Below are 18,051 nucleotides of genomic sequence, written 5' to 3'. Positions count from 1 at the left end.
TGCAATGCTTCTTAAAAGCTGGACCTTCACCTCTTTGAGCATCAGTTAATTCCTTTGTTAAATGCACGGGCAAAGAGGGATCAAGATGAGGAAAGTCACGCGCTTTGTGAATGGTAACCCGCTCTACCTAGGTGAATTATGTTGTGAAATCTCAGGACTGTTTTGGGACCTAAATGAACCGGTGTGGGTGAAATTGGTTTTTCCGCTGTAGGAGAGGAGAAGTAAAATTAGAGGTTGTGTGGGCCACCAGATACAGATTGTGAACCATAGTCAGTATCTTATATTCATTTTTCTGTCCTTCTGTCAGAGTGCATGGCAATGGCCACTTACAGCATGTTTCTTAAGGAAGCGGGGAAATACTGATGGGGCTGGAATTCCAAGAACCTGGGCTTTCTCTCCTTTCTATAGTGGCCGGTTATGGCCCATATACAGAACACAGCAAAGAGCCTTGAAGCCGCAGCTTTGAGCACTGAGTGATTTAACAAGTGGCAAGTGTCTAGGACACACTGTAGTACCCACCAGTCCCAACTCGGGCTAAACCAACTCTGCCAGTGGAAAACTGCAGATGTACTGTTTGTGTCTCACAAGAATCTACATACAGGAGTGACATAGAGTCATTTGAGGTAGTATGGAATTTGAAAAAGTGGCCGTATGGTTAGTATTTGTGAAGTTTATTTTTGCATCCCTCCCCACCACAGCTTTTTATTTTCAGAGCATTTTACTCCTTATCCCTCCAGCTGGAATCCCCAGAGAGTAAGGGCTGCGTCTTTGTTACACTGAACCAGGTTTAACAGAGCCGGAAGAGGCTCCATGTTTGGCTGAAAGAATGAATGGGGATAACTTTCCTCCTATCCCCTCCTCGGTTGATGGGAAAGGTAGTGTCCATTTGTCTAAAGAAATAAATAAGGGGAAGGCACACAAATTTCCTGATATCCAGCCGAAATGCCTTTCTTCTTTGTCACACAGGTATTGGAACTACTAATAAGCCAGGCAGAAGCACAAATGAGGAGACTGGACCTCCTTTCACTGGCTGAGCATATTCTGTACTACCCATTAGAATTTTTAGATCCTATGTTATATCAGTTGTTAACACTATGAATAATGTATGTTAAAGGAAGCAACATAAAAGCAAGCAGAGAAGTGAACAGCCGACTGGCATCTTTGTTGTTAACACGGATGCTCCCCCTACTGTCCAATGGTAGCGGCTCAGAGTCTTCCGCTGATGTCAGAACCAGTAAGGTCCGTGCCCATTGGATCCTCTTGTTGATGAAGGTACAAAGGCACAGACTGGCCCACTAGAACGACCCATGGCACCTCTTCGGACTTACTGCCTTCCTTCCTTTCCTCTTTTTGACAAATATATGTTCAATACTTACTATTCCTGGAATTGTACTAAATGGCCAGAATGCATACATAGACAAGATATGGTTCTTGCCACCACTATAGGGAACATAGAAAGGACTGACAGTAACCACCCCTTAATTTTATGTAGCGAATCATAACTAACAAAGTGCTTTCAACTTTCATGGACTCTTCGTAGCAACCATGTGCAGAAGTATCATTATCTCTGATGAGAAACAGAATCTCAAAAATGTTCAGGTGACTCTTGGCAAAAACATCAAAGTCCTTTGGAAATAAAACAAGAGTTCTTCAGTTCCCTAACCTTTAATTAGATGGTTTGCTGGGGTGTGAAACTAGGCTACACATTTCAGAACATACACCAGGGTTTGTCTTTTAGTCATGCTTGTCTGAATCCAGGAACTTCAGTACAGTGAGGAAGATGAGCAGGCAGACTACACAGAAAATGATTGTTGTACAAATTCACTTACAGTTCTGTATCCTGAGAACTTGAATTCTGAAGGGACAAAAGATAAAGAAGCAATTCAATATTTAGCTTAAAATTAAAGAGATCACAACTCAGAGTAAAGAACTGGCCAATGCCCTCTCTTCTGCCCTTCAGCAAACTGCTGCCTGTGATGTACAACAGTCACATCCACTGGAGCAAAACAGGAACACTTCTTGTTCCTGCTGCAAACTTTTATTTTCTATCATTTCTCCCGCTCATCTGGTTCTCTGGGTAGAAACTACTTTCTTGACTACTGAAAAGTCTGTGTTTTCTTTTTTAATCTTAGCCCCTAAAAAGGCTAACTGCAATTTCCACTTTAGAAGCAAGAAGTTCAACCTAAAATAAACTCAGAAGTCTTACTGTTTAAGAGAGCCCAGGGCTCCTAGGCTACCATGAAACAGGAGAAAGAAGCAATTAGCTGATTGTTGATTGTGAAAATCTGGGCTATAAAAGGGACAGGAAATTCCCCATGAACTTGGCAAAGCACTTACTTCCTAAGCTTTTAACACTGTGGTAGTGCACATCTTTTAGTTTTATTCCTCTAGACTAATAGCAAAAGCAATTTTAAAAAGTTGTACCAATGTATATTTTGTGCTTAGCATGTCCCAAGCACTGTGTGAAGCCCTTTACCCCATTCTTTAATTTTCACACCAACCCTGTGAGGCACGTGCTGGCATGCCTCTTTGAATGATGTGGAAACCGAGACTCAGGAAAGCTAAACAGCTTGCTTCGAGTCACACAGGTAGGAAGTGGTGGAATTCACAGACAAATCCAGGGCTATAAATTCCAAAGTCCCGTTTTCTGGGTACTCAGTATAATTATTTTTTAAAGAACATTCAAGTCCATAAATTTGTTCGTAAATCAGTGCTTTTTCTATGTGATCATGAAGTCACAGAATTCACAAGCCCTAAAGTCTTGCTTTCTCTTCTTGACATAATAATCCCCATCTCAGTGCAAGCTGAGAAATGTTTCTTATCCTTTGTCTCCTCCTCTTCTCCCATTCTATTTGAACTCACAATACCAAGACTTTAAAAATGCATTAATAGGTCCTAGTGTACAGCACAGAGAACTACATTCACTATCTTATAGTAACCTATAACAAAAAACCATATGAAAAACAATATATATGTATAACTGAATCTCTATGCTGTATACCAGAAACTAACACAACATTGTAAATTAACCAAATTTAAAAAATACATTAATGTTCTAGTGTTATTAAGGCTACAGGGTCTGTCATTCACTGCTGTTGAGGAGTGCATATTGGTAAACCTTTCTGGAAGGCAATTTGGCAAGAGGTATCAAATGCCTAAAAACCAGAATTTAAGCCCACATTTCCACTTCTAGGAATTTATCCTACATAGCTTATAAGGGATAGATTTGCATAAAAATTATCAATAAATGTGTCCATTGCAATTTTACAATACCAAAAGGATACATCCTAATTGTCAAATAGTAATTTTGGTAAATACTGCATTTCTCTATGCTACAATTCTGTAAATATAGCCACTGAAAATTCTGGAGAGGAAAAATATGACATACCGAAATGTTAAATGGTGTATGTGACTGATATATATCATAATGCTATAAGTGATTTAACCTAGAAATGGAATTGTGTTTGGTTTTTATTTTATTCTTTGTTTTTTCTATGTTCTTCCGGTTTTCTTCAATAACCACATATTTATTTTGTAATTCTAAAAACATGGTTATAAAAAGTTTAAAAAAAATTATCTTGGTGCTTCTCCTCCCTAAGTTTACAGTAAAATAAAAAAACCAAACCCTCTAGTCTTTTGTGCAACACATACAAAATTATTTTTAAAATTTTTATTGAAGTGTAACATACATACAGAAAAGTGTACATACTACAGTCCATTGAATTTTCCCAGATATTGCAACCAGGATTGCAAACAGCACCCCAGAAGCCTGCCTTATGCCCTCTTCTAATCACTACCTCCCAAACGGGTAAGCACCATCTCATTTTCTATCACTATAGCTTAGTTCTGCCTGTTTTATACTTTATATAAATGAAATCATAAACTGTGTGCTCTTTGGCTTCTGTCAGTCAATATTGTTTGATTCATTGACATTGTCAAGTATGACAGTAGACCAACCGTTTCCATTTCTCTATAGAATTCCATTGTGTGAGTCCACCACAATTTGTTTATCCATCCAACTACTGATGGGCATTTGGGTAGTATTCAATTTTGGGCCATTATGAATCAAGCTATTACAAACAGTCTCTTAGAGAACATATGTATACATTTATTAGATATAAACCTAAGAGTGGGGTTGCTGGGTGACAACGAAGTTTTAAAATTCTCCTGGACTAGGATGTTTGCCCTAATCGACATTGCCCTCAGCCCACAACACAACTTGCATGGTTTATAATGTATGCACGTGCCCTTGCTAATGTGATCGTTTTAGTCTTCTGTTTACAAGTTTGGCACATGTTCTGCAAGACAGCAACTTTCTTCCCTTGGATTTCCATACAGTGTGGAGGAAAGAATGTAGTCCTCAAATGTTATTACAAATTATAAGAACTAGTGGATTCAGCTGTTGTAGTTAACCTAAATCAGGTGTTTTACATTAAAAATTTCCCATTGTTTTACAGCTTGCTCTTGTGAAACACTAGTCTCCTCTCTGGTCAGAGAACAAAACAGGTGAGTCCCCAGAGCACTTGCACCTGCTGCACCTCCCAGGGGGACAGACACAGAGGTTGAGTAGCTGCAGCAAACTGTGCTCCCACCAAGGGTATTCTGGGAGTGGGAGTTCACTTAAGGGCAGGGGAGACTGACTTTCTTACTTCCCCAATTGAGTCATACAGTAGGTTTTTAGGGGAGGAGGGCATGTATAGCTCAGTGGTAGCATGCATGAGGTCCTGTGTTCAATCCCCAGTACCTCCTGGAATCCCAGCAAATTTCAGCACAACGCTTGCATATGACAGAGTTCCAATACATGTTAAAATGCATACTGTTTGAAAAGGATGGGAAAAAAACTACCCTACGAGATAGCTAGCCAGAAGTAGAGTCAGTTATTCAGAAACAAAATCTTACTCTGTGGAATTGAAATGACGGCTTCTATGTCCATCATTATGACTAAACAACCCCCATCCTACGGAATGTTCTATGGCAGAAAACGAGGTGAATATGCACTGATACTACGGGAAAAGCTCCATGATTTATTATTAGTTACCAAAAAAGAAGAGAAAGTTGCAGACAATCTAATTGTGTAACAGTTTATCATTTTAAAAAAGACAAGAGCTACATGTTTCAATAGACATGTATGTACATAAATACAGAGGAAAAGGCCTGGAAAGTTACACATCACTGCTAGTTGATAACAGCAGTTTCCTTCAGAGGAGAGAGTGAGGTTGAGGACAGTATCAAAGGGATTTAGCTTTATCAAGAATATTTGAACTTTTTTCAAGATTACATTTGTGTAATTCAACTGTTAAAATTTTAAGCGAATTTCTCTATTTCTACCAATTTCCCTCCTACCCAAAGACTGAACTGTTCTTAGGGAAGAAAAATATACATCTCCCTGGTACTGCCAGTAGGTTTATCTTCTAAGCATAGGCACCTAACTCTCTATCCCTCTGCGTCACGAAAAATGTAGGGAAAGAACAGATAAGAGTTCCTTAACCTGGCACTGGCCCTAACCTTCTGTGAAGGGAGGCCGGGCATCGATTTCATGATCGAGAGGAAAGAGGCGACTGATATTTGTATTTAAGAAGAAAAGTGTGCTCATCTCAAAACTGGGAAAAGAAAGAAAAGTGCGCTCTCCAAGGACGATGTACATTTCTGTGAAACAGAGAGGGGAGTCAGGAGCGCCAATACCTACCCGAGGTGCTTTAATTCAGGCAGAAGCAGGAAAAAAAAAAGTGCACAGGCTTTAGTGGAAGAGAAACAGGAGGTGGTGCACCTACGCTCAACCAATTACAGCCTCACAAATGGGAAAGCATCTTTCGTTGCAGTTTGGAATATTCTTTCTCACACAAATTAGAGTAAGGAGTCCAGGCCAAATTCTGCCAGTAATACAAGTGTTATCTCCGAACCATCAGCGAACGTCTCTTTCGGTGTCTTTAATTCCTCAACGAAACAAAGAAGGGTTGGAGTGGACTAAGCCTGAGGCACGGCGGTTCTCTGATTTCCAGCCAAAGCCTCAGGCATTCAATACCGAGCAGCGAGCGAGCACCTCTTCCGCGTGGCTGCGGAGGGGAGACCGGTCATTGCCGCTCCCCGGCCGCGGCTCCCAGGTGACCGGAAAAAGAGGGCCGAGCGAGGGGACCGCCGGTGCACCGACTTGCCCCAGACACCGGCCATCACCGGCCTGGGCAGTAAGGCACCCTGCGCCACGGCCGGAAAGTTACCGCGAGCACTCCGGGACGGACGCTGGGTCGCGTGACGTGGGCCAATCCCTGCCGAGCGTCGGCAGTTTTCCTCCAACTGGTTGACTGGCCCCGCCGCCGCCTCCCCGGCAGTGGCCGGAGACGGAGAAAGGGGCGGGCCTACGACGTGGCCCAATGGGAGGGAGCGCCGGGACGGCGGGGGGGCGGGGCCGGGCGCGCGGCGCAGGGCCGGGCGGCGCAGGCTCCAATGAGCGCACGCCGCGTCCGGGGCCGGCTGGTGCGCGAGACGCCGCCGAGGGGTTGGTGGCTAATGTAACAGTTTGCAAACCGAGGGGAGTTGTGAAGGGCGCGGGCTCAGGGGGTGCGCTGCCGGCCTCGTGGGTCCGTCCGCCGCCGCGTTTTTCCCAGAGCTGGGGCCACAGGAGCGAAGGCAAGAGGTAGCGGGGGTGGGGATGGCAATAGGGACCGGCCACCCCTACTAGAGCCCGCAGCGTGCTAGCTCCGGGGGCGGGTCGGTAGCTGGAGTGGGGGCCGCACGGACGCCGGTGCGCTTGACCCCACAGCTTGGTCCCCAGGGCGCCCCCACGCCTTAGGGGTGGGCCGGAACCCGTTCCCGGGAGGGGGCGCCGCCGCCTTCGGCAGGTGAAGCTTAGGTAAACTCGGGGTACTGGGTACCCGCCCTGAGCGGAACCGTACCGTTCCGGGCACAGCGTCTGGGTAGACAGCGGGGCCGGGGACGGGATGGAGAAGGGAGGCGGGCGGGAGAAACCGAAGGGATGCTGAGGAGATAGGCCCTTCTTCCATCCCAACCTCCCCCAACGTCACCATCTCTCAGTTCCCGTCCAGGCCCGGCCTGGCGTTCCCCACCAGCGGAGGAGCTCCAAGCGTGGGAAGGTAGTCGAGCCCTGGGTGGGGATCCCTGGCCGCACCCCAGGTGCTAGGGTGCGCCAGTTGCTGCCTATGCAGTGGAGGAAAGGCCCCGGTCTTCGGCCTGTCACCTTCCCTGTTTAGGGATGCGGTGGCTGGAGCCCAGGACCCATGCTGTTTCACCTGGGCCTTTGGGCACTTCTGAAAATGATGAGAGTGCTGGGTTCTCATTAGGAGGAAGAGGGTATGTAGACTGTTCTGCCTGGGGTGAGGATGGAGTAGGTATGAATCTTAAAGCTTCTCTGATCTGGGTAAGGTTCTACTGCCTTCACTCAGGGCATCCAGTTACAAGTGTTGTTTTTCTCCTCCTCAGAGGCACAGTGGAAGCCATGGTCAGAAGGCAGAGGCCGAGGAGGCTGGCCTGTTTGGCCTTGATGGCTGTGCTCTTGGCAGACCTGTTGGCACTGAGTGGTGTGTACCCCAACAGAGGCATCAAAAGAAATAGAAATGAGTGAATGATGGATGATACGCGGTGGGAGGAGGGGATTAGGCTTGTGGTGGAAAGCCTCTGGGCTCTTGAGTTGCTAGACAGAGCCCTTATTTTTTGATGTTTTACTTTCTCCGTAGAAAGTGGTATGCTTTGATTAGAGGAGCCTCAGGGAGGTGGGGGAGGAGGGGCTAATTGACAAATCTGTTTCCCCTTCAGACACGCTGGCAGTGATGTCTGTGGACCTGGGCAGTGAGTCCATGAAGGTGGCCATCGTCAAACCTGGAGTGCCCATGGAGATTGTCTTGAACAAGTGAGGGCGGCCCCACGGGGGTGGGGAAAAAGGGAGTCTGGACCCCAAGCTGCTGTGGGGTCTTCGTTGTGCCCTCACCAGACTTTGGTGTTTGAGTGAGTGATCGTATGGGAGGTGTTGAGGCTCCAGCGTCTACCTCCCGCAGTAGGCACCTAGTCCCAATGTCTCTTCCTCAGGGAATCCCGGAGGAAAACCCCAGTGACTGTGACTCTGAAAGAAAATGAAAGATTCTTTGGAGACAGTGCAGCAAGCATGGTGAGCTAGCAGCCCACCCTCTTCCCAGAGGCTGTGGGCAAAGGAAAGGAGGTGACAGACCCTCACATCTGTTCCCTGGGCAGCCTCTGATGTAAGAGGATAGTGACGGCAGGCTTGAGAGCCTAATACTCTGCTGCTTCTTTACCTCCTTTCAGGCCATCAAGAATCCAAAGGCTACACTGCGTTACTTCCAGCATCTCCTGGGGAAGCAGGAGAATAACCCCCATGTGGCCCTTTACAGAGCACGCTTCCCAGAGCATGAGCTGGGCTTTGACCCACAGAGGCAGACTGTATACTTCCAGATCAGCCCGTGAGTGCTCTGCTGGGGAAGGAGGGCTCAGCGGGCCTGCCAGGAGCCTCACGGGCGAGTGCTCACCATTATCCTCACCTCCATGCCTGGCTTCCCTCGCCTCTAACTGCCTCCCTCCCCCAGGCAGCTGCAGTTCTCGCCTGAGGAGGTACTTAGCATGCTTCTCAATTACTCCCGTTCCCTGGCTGAAGATTTTGCAGGTGAGTGGCCAAGGTGGGGCCAGTGGCAGCCGGGTTCCTTCAGGTCTCTAATGGAGGCAGTTTTGCCTCCCAGGGAGCATATGGCAATGTCTGAAAATATTTTCGGTTGTCACCACTGGAGAGCTGCTGCTACTGGCATCTAATGAGTAGAGGCCAGGGGTGATGCCAAACATAGGCTGCAGGGGACTGCCCCCCAAAACAGAATTATCTGGCCCCAAATGGCAGTTGTCTAAGGAAACCCTTGTCCAGGGTATGGAGCTGGTGGGAACCCTATTCTGTTGTCCCCCTATAGAGCAGCCCATCAAGGATGCAGTGATCACCGTGCCGGCCTTCTTCAATCAGGCCGAGCGCCGAGCGGTGCTGCAGGCCGCTCGCATGGCCGGCCTCAAAGTGCTGCAGCTCATCAACGACAACACTGCCACTGCCCTCAGCTACGGGGTCTTCCGCCGGAAGGACATCAACACCACTGCGCAGGTGAGCCAGGCAGGAACTGCTGCCCAGATTTGCAGGGTGGCTGAGTCTGAGGATGGAGGCCACTTGGCTGGTTTTGCATCTTGTTTGCATGGCTGGCCCTTGACAAAAGGCAGCAATGTGCGCCCCGCCCCCGGCCCCTGTTGGAGCCATTTGGCTTTAAGTTGGATTTGGTGCAGCCCTGGGAGGCAGGCGGGCACCCTGGAGTTGGATAAGGTTCCTGTGACAGTGGCCTTGATGTCTCTGCAGAATATTATGTTCTATGACATGGGCTCAGGCAGCACCGTGTGCACCATCGTGACCTACCAGACAGTGAAGACTAAGGATGCGGGGTTGCAGCCACAGCTACAGATCCGGGGAGTCGGGTAAGTGGGTGCTGGGAGGAGCACTGCTTGATGACATACCCTCAGACCAGGGGTTTCTTCTTAGAGGGGCAACTCCCTCACTGTCCTGCTTCCCGCAGGAATACTCTCCTCGGTAAGCATCAGTCATTGGGGAATACCTCTCCCAAAGAGCAAGGGGTAGATGGAGCTGGGGGATGACAGTGTGGAAGATTGAAATGCAGAGAACTTCCCGAGCTGCTTCTAAGGAAATCCACGAGGCTATAGGCCACATGTAGGATGTCAAATACAGTCATTTTTCGTTCTCGGCATTTCTGGTTTACTTATAACTGACGTTTCATTTCATGAACCCATTCCTTTCTCTCCATCTTTCGCTAGTCAGGTTGCCATCGCCTCTCTTCTGCGGAATTGCAGAAGATCTCCCTGCTACCAGTGTAGTCTCCTTTCCATTCTTTGTCCACGTTTTAGCCAGAGGATTCTTTTCAAAATACCAACCTGAATATAACCTGTTTCTGTAAAAACCCTTCAGTGGCTCCAAACCTTATCCTTGGCCTGTAAGACTCCCTGTGCGCCCTGACTCCCCCTGCGTGGCTCCAGCCCTGAGCCTCTCGCTCTTTGAGCTCCAGCCATACTTGCCCTCCATGGACTTACTCAACATCCTCTGTCCCACCTCATGGTCTTGACACATACTGTTTCCTTGGTCTAAAATGTTCTTTTCTCTCCTCTTCAACCAGTTAGCCCCAACTCACCCTTCAGGTTTCAGCTCAAGCCTTCTTCACAGAACTTTCCCTGACATTCCTAAGTAGGCGAAGTTTCCATGTATATGTTCTGTGGCATTGTCTGCCTCTCCTTTATAACACATGCGGTGGTTAAAATTTCACATTTATATGATTATTTGATTGCTAGATTGTAAACTTTTTGACAGTGGGGCCCCTGCCTTCTTTTTTTTTTTCTCTCTCTTATAAGACAAATCCATAGTGAACGCCCAGGAAATACAGTTGCAGGAATGGGCGGATGAACTGTCACTGAGAGGTGTCAGCCACGTGGGCTGAGAGTCAGGTTTTTGTGTGGGTGAAGGAACCCCTAATGTTCCTCACACGTCTCCCCATTCCCTTTTCTCAACAGGTTTGACCGCACCCTGGGGGGCCTGGAGATGGAGCTCCGGCTGCGTGAACACCTGGCTGGGCTTTTCAATGAGCAGCGCAAGGGGCAGGGCACAAAGGACGTGCGGGAGAACCCCCGCGCCATGGCCAAGCTGCTGCGTGAGGCCAATCGACTAAAGACTGTCCTGAGTGCCAACGCGGACCACATGGCACAGGTGCCCACGTGTGGCTGCCTGAGGGCAAATGTTCCCCACCCAGGGGTAGAGGAGCCACCTTAGCTCAGCTCCTAGTGCCTGATGTGGCCCATCCCTTCTTCCCCTGCTGTCCTCCCATCCTCCCAGCATCCTGCTCCCTTGGTGTCAGACCCTCCCACCCAGAGAGTAGGACCTGGGTGAGAACTCTGACCCTCCTCATTCTCCCCCAGATTGAAGGCCTGATGGACGATGTGGACTTCAAGGCCAAGGTGACTCGGGCAGAGTTTGAAGAACTGTGTGCAGACTTATTTGAGCGGGTGCCCAGGCCTGTGCAGCAGGCCCTCCAGAGCGCCCAGATGAATCTGGTGAGCAGGTTGTCAGAGGTGGGCCTGGCAGGGAGACAAGTGGGAGAGAGTGATGAGGTGGCAGGGAGGAGGGAGCAGGAACATCAGGGAAGAATCGGGCTGAGGACTTGCTGACCCATTGCACATTCTTTCTCCCCCGCTTTCTGCAGGATGAAATTGAGCAGGTGATCCTGGTGGGTGGTGCCACTCGGGTCCCCAAAGTTCAGGAAGTGCTGCTGAAGGCTGTGGGCAAGTGAGTGTGGGGGCTGGGCAGCTGGGGGGCTGAAGGAGGAAGGCCAGGCTGTGAGCTGCAGAGCAGATGGTGCTGAGGATTGGGATGTTCACAGGGAGGAGCTAGGAAAGAACATCAATGCAGACGAAGCCGCCGCTATGGGGGCCGTGTACCAGGCCGCAGCGCTCAGCAAGGCCTTCAAGGTGAAGCCGTTTGTAGTCCGAGACGCAGTGATCTACCCTATCCTGGTGAGTAAGCCTGTCTGATCGGGTGACAGGCTCCTTTTACCTCTCCCAGCGTGATCTCCTCTGTCTGCTCTGGCCTGTCCCTCTGTCTTCCTGCCGGTTGGTGTTCCCCACCTCTTCTCCCCCTCAAACCTTCTCTGATTCTCCAGTGTGCCTCCTCTTCCACCTGCTGTGTAGGTGGAGTTCACGAGGGAGGTCGAGGAAGAGCCTGGGGTTCGCAGCCTGAAGCACAACAAGCGTGTCCTCTTCTCCCGGATGGGGCCCTACCCTCAGCGCAAAGTCATCACCTTTAACCGCTACAGCCACGACTTCAACTTCCACATCAACTATGGTGACCTGGGCTTCCTGGGGCCTGAGGATCTTCGGTGAGGGGGTGGGGCAGGATGGGGGCTCCAGGGAGGGAGGATTTGGGGTCTGCAGGGTGACATGGGAAGCAGGCTGTGGCTTTGGGGTTAGGTTGAGCTGCTCCTTTGAAAGGTGCTTCCGTCCTGAGTGTGTCCTTGGGGAGGGCCCCAGCATCTGGTGCCAGGGGGCCGTGTAGGCTAGAGCTGGAGGCAGGCCATTGGGGAGAGCTCCTCTGAACAGCTGTCTCCTGCCCAACCAGGGTATTTGGCTCCCAGAATCTGACTACAGTGAAGCTAAAAGGCGTGGGTGAGAGCTTCAAGAAGTATCCTGACTATGAGTCCAAGGGCATCAAGGCTCACTTCAACCTGGATGAGAGTGGCGTGCTCAGCTTGGACAGGGTGAGAGCAGTGGACCCTGTGCAAGGCAGGGGCCCATGTCCCACCAACCTTTCCAAAGCAGTTAGTTTCTCATGGTGTTAGAACATGATAGGAACTGGGTTTTGGAGTTGGATCGATTTTGAGCTAAACAAAGCTAACCAGGGACCTGGTGTGGGGTGTGGGCCTTCTCAGAGCTTGTAAGTGCTGATGGCTGTTGTAAATTTCAGAATTTATAGAATGGTTGAAGAACCCATTTGAAGAACAGTTGTGATCTGGGGGTTAATACGTTTTAGAACATGTGGGCAATAACACATTCTGTTGAGAGGAGAAGTTGGGGGTGTTGAGTGGCAGGGGAGCTACAGTCCCCTCCCGGAGGCTTCGTAATCAGTGAGGGTAGAGGTGACTTGATCCAAGAGCCCGTGGAAGGAGGCAAGTGAGAGAACAGGCCAGCACAGCTGAGAGTCACATGGTTGTGCCTGAGCAGACACTCCCCCGTGGCAGGATGTTTGTGGAGAAAAGCTGGGTCAGTGTGTGTTTCTTCACCTTTGATCCCTATTTTCAGGTGGAGTCTGTGTTTGAGACCCTGGTGGAGGACAGCCCAGAAGAGGAATCTACTTTGACCAGTAAGATGAGTGTGCGTGTGTGTATGAGAGTAGACTTGTATGCATTTTGGGGGGGCAGGCAGGCCTTGTCTTTAGGGTTGTGGGTGGAGTCATTGCTGTGGTCCCCTTTGAGTCTTTGGGTTGTCTTCTTTCTAGAACTTGGCAACACCATCTCCAGCCTGTTTGGAGGTGGTTCTACACCAGATACTAAAGAGAATGGGACCGACACCGTCCAGGTAAAGGCAGGATGGAGCACAGAGGATGGTGCATGGGTCCAAGCAGCAGCAGCAGCAGAGGCAGGGGGTTGGGGTGGGCCTCCTGGGGTTGGGGTGGGCCTCCCAGTGCCTAGGATGTAATAGACCTCCCCTTCTTCTCAGCCCAAGCCCAATTTACCATACCCTTCTCTAGACTGTAAGCTGGCCCTGTGCCCCAGCTCCAAGGCCCACCTTCATCTCCAGACACTTTTGTGTCCAGCTAGACTGCTGCAGCCCGGACAGCCCACTCCCCATCTCCATACAGCCATCCTCTGTCTCCCCCCAAAACTGTGTCATGGGTGGTGAACACCTTCAGAGCAGTGCCAGGGGACCTGGTTTTGCTGAGCCAGGCCTGATCCATGGGCTTCACTAGTGACTTACCGGCAGGTGTGATTGTTTCCCAGGAGGAGGAGGAAGGCCCTGCTGAGGGCAGCAAGGATGAGCCTGGGGAGCAAGCAGAGCTCAAGGAGGAAGCAGAGGCCCGGGCAGAGGACACCTCTCCGCCCCCACCCTCTGAGCCTAAGGGGGATGCAGCCCCTGAGGGAGAAAAGGCCACAGAGAAAGACAGTGGGGAAAAGCCAGAGGCCCAGGTGAGCTGTAAGCAGAGTAAGGCCCGCCTGGACCCACAGGCTGAGGGGACAGGTGCCTGCCTTGTTTCCTGTCCCCCAGAGCTCTGCCTGTAAAGGAAAGAAGGGCCTATGCTTCCTGTGACATCCTTGTCTCTTCCCCCTAGAAGCCGAGTGAGAAGGGGGAGGTGGGGTCTGAGGGTGTCCCTCCAGCCCCAGAGGAAGGAAAGAAGCAGAAGCCAGCCCGGAAGCAGAAAATGGTGGAGGAGATCGGGGTGGAGCTGGTCGTTCTGGACCTGCCTGACTTGCCCGAGGATGAGCTGGCCCACTCGGCTCAGAAGTAAGTAAGGACTGCGAGTGTGTGGAGGGTGGGCAGGGCGTGGAACGGCACCACCCACACCTGCCACTCCTTGTCACACAGACTCCAGGACTTGACGCTGCGGGACCTAGAGAAGCAGGAACGGGAGAAAGCGGCTAATAGCTTAGAAGCGTTCATCTTTGAGACCCAGGTCAGTCAGCTGGGAGGCACATCTGCCCTGTGTCTGGCGTTGTGGTGGGGCGAGCTCCGTGGGCCTTGCCCGCAGGGCCTGCTGCATGCTTGTCCTGCGTGCACCTCCCCAGGACAAGCTGTACCAGTCTGAGTACCAGGAAGTGTCCACTGAGGAGCAGCGTGAGGACATCTCTGGGAGACTCAGCGCCACATCCACCTGGCTGGAAGATGAGGGCTTTGGGGCCACCACAGTGGTGAGGGGCCTCCTGGGACATGGGGACAGGATGGGTGCTCTCTCCTTCTTCTTCTGGGGTCAGGGAAAGGGAGGCGAGCTGAGGGGTAAGGCCATAAAAAAGGATGGAGGGCTGGCTCCAGGGCTTCCCTGTCATCCCTTCAACCCCTCCGCCCTCTCCCACTCCTGCACCCATCAGATGTTGAAGGAGAAGCTGGCTGAGCTGAAGAAGCTGTGCCAAGGGTTGTTTTTCCGGGTGGAAGAGCGCAAGAAGTGGCCTGAACGGCTCTCTGCCCTTGATAATCTCCTCAACCATTCCAGCATGTTCCTCAAGTGAGCAGCTCCTTTGCCTTTCCTTCTCATTCAGTCCTGCCAAGCCCACCAACTCCTTCCATCAACTTCCCACTCCCCACCCCCCAGATCCCTTCCCTCCTGGGCTGATTGTCTCCTCCGTGGCTTGCAGAGGGGCCCGGCTCATCCCAGAGATGGACCAGATCTTCACGGAGGTGGAGATGACAACGTTAGAGAAAGTCATCAACGAGACCTGGGTAATCCCTGTGTAAATACTTACCTGGAGATTTATCTGGCGAGGTGGGCCATCCTAGGCAGTGTGGGAGATGGGGAGAAGTGGAGACTCTGCCTCCTGGCTTGGCAGCTAATTGGGAGGGCAAGAGATGGTTGCATTTGAGGCCATGTCTGATTGGTCCCAAATAAGCCATGAGTCGTCGACCAGAGGAGCACAGAGCCCGTCCCTGTGAGGTTGGAGAAAGTTGCTTTGAGGAGCTGGGACTTGAGCTAGATGCAGAAAGTGGGCTTTGGGGTTTGGGGAGGTAAGAATGATTTGTCATGTGAAGCAGAAATGTTTTGGGTGTGTGGGGACTTTTCTTTGAACCACAGCTCAGAAGTAAACAAGAACAGAATAATCAAGAGGTTCAGCTGTAGTTAGTCCAAAGTAATGGGGTGCCAGCCAGAAACGTGTATTCTGGGAGTCCCTCGTGGAGAGACTCCAGGACCATTCTGAGGAGTCTGCTTACCCCCATGGGGCCGATGGCCTCGAGTAGCAGAGTGATTGGGAGTTTGAGGGAAGAGCCTGAGGTTGGTTGGGGGTGTGTTTCATCACGTGGTACAGATGTCTGCTGTCTCCGTGGCCACCTCTGAGCATGTCCCGGCCTCTCCCACAGGCCTGGAAGAATGCAACCGTGGCCGAGCAGGCCAAGCTTCCCGCCACAGAGAAGCCCGTGTTGCTCTCAAAAGACATTGAGGCTAAGATGATGGCCCTGGACCGTGAGGTGCAGTATCTGCTCAATAAGGCCAAGTTTGCCAAGCCCCGGCCCCGGCCCAAGGACAAGAATGGAACCCGGGCAGAGCCTCCCCTCAACGCCAGTACCAGTGACCAGGGGGAGAAGGTCATTCCTCCACCAGGTGAGGGCAGGGTGCCTGGTTCCAGGTGCTACTGGGCAGGAAGAAGCCTTCCTTTCCCTCCAGGGACTACATTTTCGTACTGGTTTCCCTCCAGGCCAGACTGAAGATGCAAAGCCTGTTTCAGAACCTGAGAAAGAGACTCGTGAGTTGGGGAAACTGGGAATGTGAACATCGCTTAGCCTAGGGGTCGGCAGACTGGCAGGCACAGCCTCTTCCTGGACAGCCCTTGAGCTGTGAATGGTCTTGACATTTTTAGAAGGTTATTTCCAAAACCAGATATGCACAAAGACTGAGTGTGGCTCACACATCTTGAAATATTTACTGTCCGGCTCTTTACAGAAAGTTTGCCAACCCCTTAGTTAGCCCCTTCCTCCCTCTGCAGACACTAACCCATTCCTTCCTGAAAGCAGGATCTGAATCAGCAGACTCTGAACCTCTGGAGTTAGGTGGTCCCGGAGCAGGTGAGAGCAGAGCAGGGGATATGCCGGGAAGCCTGGTAGGGTCTGGGGGGAAACATTTGCCCAGAACTGGCCCAGTTACCTCCATCTCATCAGCTGTCGTTCCGTTGCTCTCCCCCTACTCCCACCAGAATCCGAACAGAAGGAGCAGCCAACAGGACAGAAGCGAACTTTGAAGAACGATGAACTATAACCCCCACCTCCCAGTTCCCCACTTGTCCCGGCCCCCCCCCCAACCTCTATTTATTGAACACCGAGGGTTGGGGGAGGGGTTGGTCCTGCCCTCAGAGGGTTCTGTTCCTCTTCTCTCACCTGCCATTGGAGGCGTGGAGAAGGGGAAGGGACAGCTCACCAGTTCCTTCTGGAGTAGTACTGTGGTTAAAGAAATGTTCTGTTCCCCAATCCCACCCCCTGGTTCCCTACCCATCCAGGCCCTAATTTGGGAAAAATCACTATTATGTCTTAATTCTTTGCCTGTGGGTAGGTGAGAGAATGGCCGTCAGTGGTTGGTTGACAGACCTGGTGGTGAGAAGGGCGTCCTGGGATATTAGTTTTCAGTCTTCTCTGGTTGTCCTTCCTTCCCTCCAACCCTCCCTCCCTCTTCCACCACAAGGTCAACGCCACATGGGCCAGTGTCTGCAGAGCCTTGGTTACCAGGTTGGTTTCTGGGTACCTGTCTGTGCCCTTGCCTCCTCCAAGGTCTTCTCTTTCCCTAAAATCCCAGTCCCCATTGCTTCCTCCCATGGGTCTCCTTGGCTTCCTCTTGCAAGTTGGGCAGTTCTCTGCCTCTTGCCCAGAGCCTTTCCATCTGAACTGGCTGAAGTCAATCTAGATCGATTCCCGCCCACATGTACAAGCCCTGGTGGCAGGGATAAAAAGAAGAGGGAATCCAGCCACCTCTCCAGGGAGTGAGACCTATGTGCAAACCCTGTAGCTCCCCCACCTGTGGACTCTTGGGCCTAGGGCAGCCATGGAGTGGCTGACACAGGATGCCAGCATCCTGCAAAGTCCCAGTAGCTTGGTACTCCATGTCCCTCTACTTCCTACCCTTACTCTCCCCTGTTGTTCTGCCCTCCCAGACAGAGCCTTTCCCTCACCCCCTGGCCCCCTGGGCTGACCAAAATGTGCTTTCTACTGTGAGCCCCAATCCCAAGACCCTGGGGGCAGGAGAGACTATGGTGTGAATGTAAAAATGCCACCTCGGTCTCTTGGAGACAGGCCTTGTGGGGAAAGGAAGAGGGCATGGGCTGGCCTTTCGTGCATTTCTCTTCTGGGACGGGGGCCCACCACACCGAGGTTGGGCAGCCTGCCCTCCAGGGTCCCATCTGTAGTAGGAGCCAGGGCCGCCTTCCCAGCTCCCAGAGCAGAGGGGAGCCTGGTTGTGTCTGTCTCTTGTCTTTTTTTCCTCTTTTTTTTTTTTTTTTTTTGCCACATTGGCAGAAATGAGACCTAAAGGTCCCACCCCGTCCTATATGTTTGAGTTGTTTCACTAGCAGTTGAGGCTGGTTGGACAAGTTTGAGTCAAATTGTACTTTGCTCCATTGTTAATTGAGAAACTGTTTCAATAAAATATTCTTTTCTACAGTTTTTGTGCTGATTTTTAAAAATCTTTTTATTTCTTCAGTGTAAATAATGCGTGTTTATTATGGACAGTTTGGAAAGCAGAAGTTTGAATAATAAATTACTTACAATACCAAATGTTAATACAATTAACATTTTGGACTTAGTAGAGTCATGTATGTGATTTTT

General features: G+C 50.6%; 1 protein-coding gene across 9 annotated transcripts; it reads left to right on the top strand.

Moving 5' to 3' along the window:
* The first annotated feature begins 95 nt into the window (after nt 1–95).
* On the top strand, nt 96–17,886 carry HYOU1 (hypoxia up-regulated 1). 9 transcript variants are annotated; one of them, XM_045515579.2, is made up of 29 exons: nt 203–875; nt 967–1,272; nt 3,733–3,808; nt 4,458–4,506; nt 7,435–7,532; nt 7,768–7,861; nt 8,038–8,116; nt 8,272–8,426; nt 8,550–8,626; nt 8,919–9,100; nt 9,347–9,462; nt 10,564–10,756; nt 10,966–11,100; nt 11,250–11,332; nt 11,427–11,559; nt 11,734–11,921; nt 12,161–12,299; nt 12,841–12,901; nt 13,037–13,116; nt 13,539–13,724; nt 13,871–14,040; nt 14,122–14,209; nt 14,322–14,444; nt 14,622–14,755; nt 14,886–14,970; nt 15,604–15,844; nt 15,939–15,986; nt 16,255–16,305; nt 16,434–17,886. In XM_045515579.2, exons 2-29 carry the CDS (start codon nt 1,102–1,104, stop codon nt 16,493–16,495), a joined length of 3,297 nt encoding a protein of 1,098 aa, XP_045371535.2. In that variant the 5' UTR covers nt 203–875; nt 967–1,101; the 3' UTR covers nt 16,496–17,886. The 9 variants fall into 9 exon arrangements, with proteins under 9 accessions (XP_045371536.1, XP_074213284.1, XP_045371535.2 ...); XM_074357179.1 differs by having other exon boundaries at nt 214–875; nt 13,868–14,040; XM_045515580.2 differs by lacking the exons at nt 203–875; nt 967–1,272 and adding an exon at nt 96–113 and having other exon boundaries at nt 13,868–14,040.
* The last annotated feature ends 165 nt before the right edge of the window (nt 17,887–18,051 follow it).

The sequence above is a fragment of the Camelus bactrianus genome, chromosome 33, assembly GCF_048773025.1.
Source record: "Camelus bactrianus isolate YW-2024 breed Bactrian camel chromosome 33, ASM4877302v1, whole genome shotgun sequence".
Taxonomy (NCBI): Eukaryota; Metazoa; Chordata; class Mammalia; order Artiodactyla; family Camelidae; genus Camelus; species Camelus bactrianus.
This window is presented reverse-complemented; position numbering and strand designations above follow the sequence as displayed.

Excerpts from the sequence above, each read along its gene's own strand:
- HYOU1 (XM_074357179.1), top strand. The coding sequence starts at position 1,102 with ATGTATGTTAAAGGAAGCAACATAAAAGCAAGCAGAGAAGTGAACAGC. Across the intron at positions 12,902-13,036 it reads AGAGGAATCTACTTTGACCA|AACTTGGCAACACCATCTCC; the intron begins GTAAGATGAGTG and ends TCTTCTTTCTAG. Across the intron at positions 14,445-14,621 it reads GCTTTGGGGCCACCACAGTG|ATGTTGAAGGAGAAGCTGGC; the intron begins GTGAGGGGCCTC and ends TGCACCCATCAG.